At 44.0% G+C, this 1,546-nt stretch overlaps 1 protein-coding gene across 1 annotated transcript; it reads right to left on the reverse strand.

Moving 5' to 3' along the window:
• Positions 1 to 209: 209 nt before the first annotated feature.
• Positions 210 to 1,149, reverse strand: LOC110333101 (olfactory receptor 2D3-like). Its single transcript, XM_021214535.2, has one exon. It carries the CDS (start codon positions 1,131 to 1,133, stop codon positions 210 to 212), a length of 924 nt encoding a protein of 307 aa, XP_021070194.1. The 5' UTR covers positions 1,134 to 1,149.
• Positions 1,150 to 1,546: the final 397 nt, after the last annotated feature.

A 1,546-nucleotide genomic window follows, 5' to 3' on the forward strand; every position in this document is an offset into this window, starting at 1 on the left:
TTTTCCTTTCTTGTCTTCTTTAATTACTTTTGACTTTTTCTCCCTTGGTCTAACCATCTACTGTGTAATGTATTAACCTAGTTGAGGAAGCACTGCACAAAAGTTAAATTTGAAAGTGGGTAATGGAATTAGCATGAAAAAACTTAGAAAGCAATCTCTTATTCTGTATTCTAAAATGGTAACTGGCCTCAAATTCCCATGCCCCTGAACTATTTTAAAGTTATTCTCCTGAGAGCCCCTTTCACATCCTTGTTTCTCAGGCTGTAAATGATGGGATTCAGCATGGGGGTCACTGCTGAATAGAACACCGAAATCATTTTATCCTTTTCATTCATTATCTTGGAGTTGGGCCTCATGTAGGCAAATATTGCTGATCCATAGAAGAGAACAACAACAATGAGGTGGGAGCCACAGGTGGAGAAGACCTTGAGCCTCCCCTCCCCAGACTGCATCTGAATCACAGTAGAGACAATGTTCCAGTAGGAGATGAGGATGAGGGAGACAGGTGCTAAGAGGATAACCACACCCATTGCAAAGATGGCCATTTCTGTGCTGTAGGTATCTGCTGAAGCCAGCTTCAGGAGGGCAGGAGGTTCACAGAAAAAGTGGTTAATGACATTGTTTCCTCGATAAGGAAGACGCAATGTGAATGTGGTATCCACCAAGGACACAAACGCACCACTGGCCCAGGACCCTGCAGCCAGTTGGACACATACCCAGTGTGTCATGATGGTGGAGTAGTGCAGAGGCTTGCAGACAGCCACATAGCGGTCATAGGACATCACTGCCAGCAGCGCACACTCGGTGCATCCTACCAGAAGCAACACAACTATCTGTGTGGAGCATCCAGCAAAAGAAATGGTCTTCCTCTTCANCAGGAAGTGGACAAGCACCTGGGGCACTGTGGTAGTAGAAAAGCAGAGATCTGCAAAGGACAGGTTTCTAAGGAAAAAGTACATGGGGGTGTGGAGTCTGGGGTCTGAGTGGATGAGCACGATGATCAGCAGGTTTCCCAGCACAGTGAGCATGTAGATGAGGAGGAAGAGGAAGAAGAGCAGGACTTGGGTCTGTGGGTCCTGTGAGAGGCCCAGGAAGATGAATTCTGTCACAGAGCTTCTGTTTTCTTCACCCATGAATGGTTGTTTGTCTCTGTAGAAGAGCATCAAGGAAAGAAACAGGCACATCAGTAGTTTCAGAACATTTACAAAGCTGGTTATTTTATTAATTCAAATATGAGCCATTCAGTTCTATAAAACTATTTCCATATTGTGAAAGATTTGGGTTTTTGAGGTGCTGTGTGGTAATGACAAGTGAAAACCAGTTTTTATTTTATCTCCTCCCTTTTCATCTTTTAGTGGAAAAAGGATTCTGAGTATGTTCCATTACCAACCCACCTGTGTTCCTCCTAATAACCTGAGAGGGCTGTGTTGCTGCTCAGAGCACACCATCCTTATGTGGGTCTGAGGAGCAAACCTGATAACCTTAACTCGTTATGCTTTACATTGAGAAATGGTGATAATGTTTATGAAGCCTGTCATCTTCATTA

The sequence above is a fragment of the Mus pahari genome, chromosome 1 (genome assembly GCF_900095145.1).
Source record: "Mus pahari chromosome 1, PAHARI_EIJ_v1.1, whole genome shotgun sequence".
NCBI lineage: Eukaryota > Metazoa > Chordata > Mammalia > Rodentia > Muridae > Mus > Mus pahari.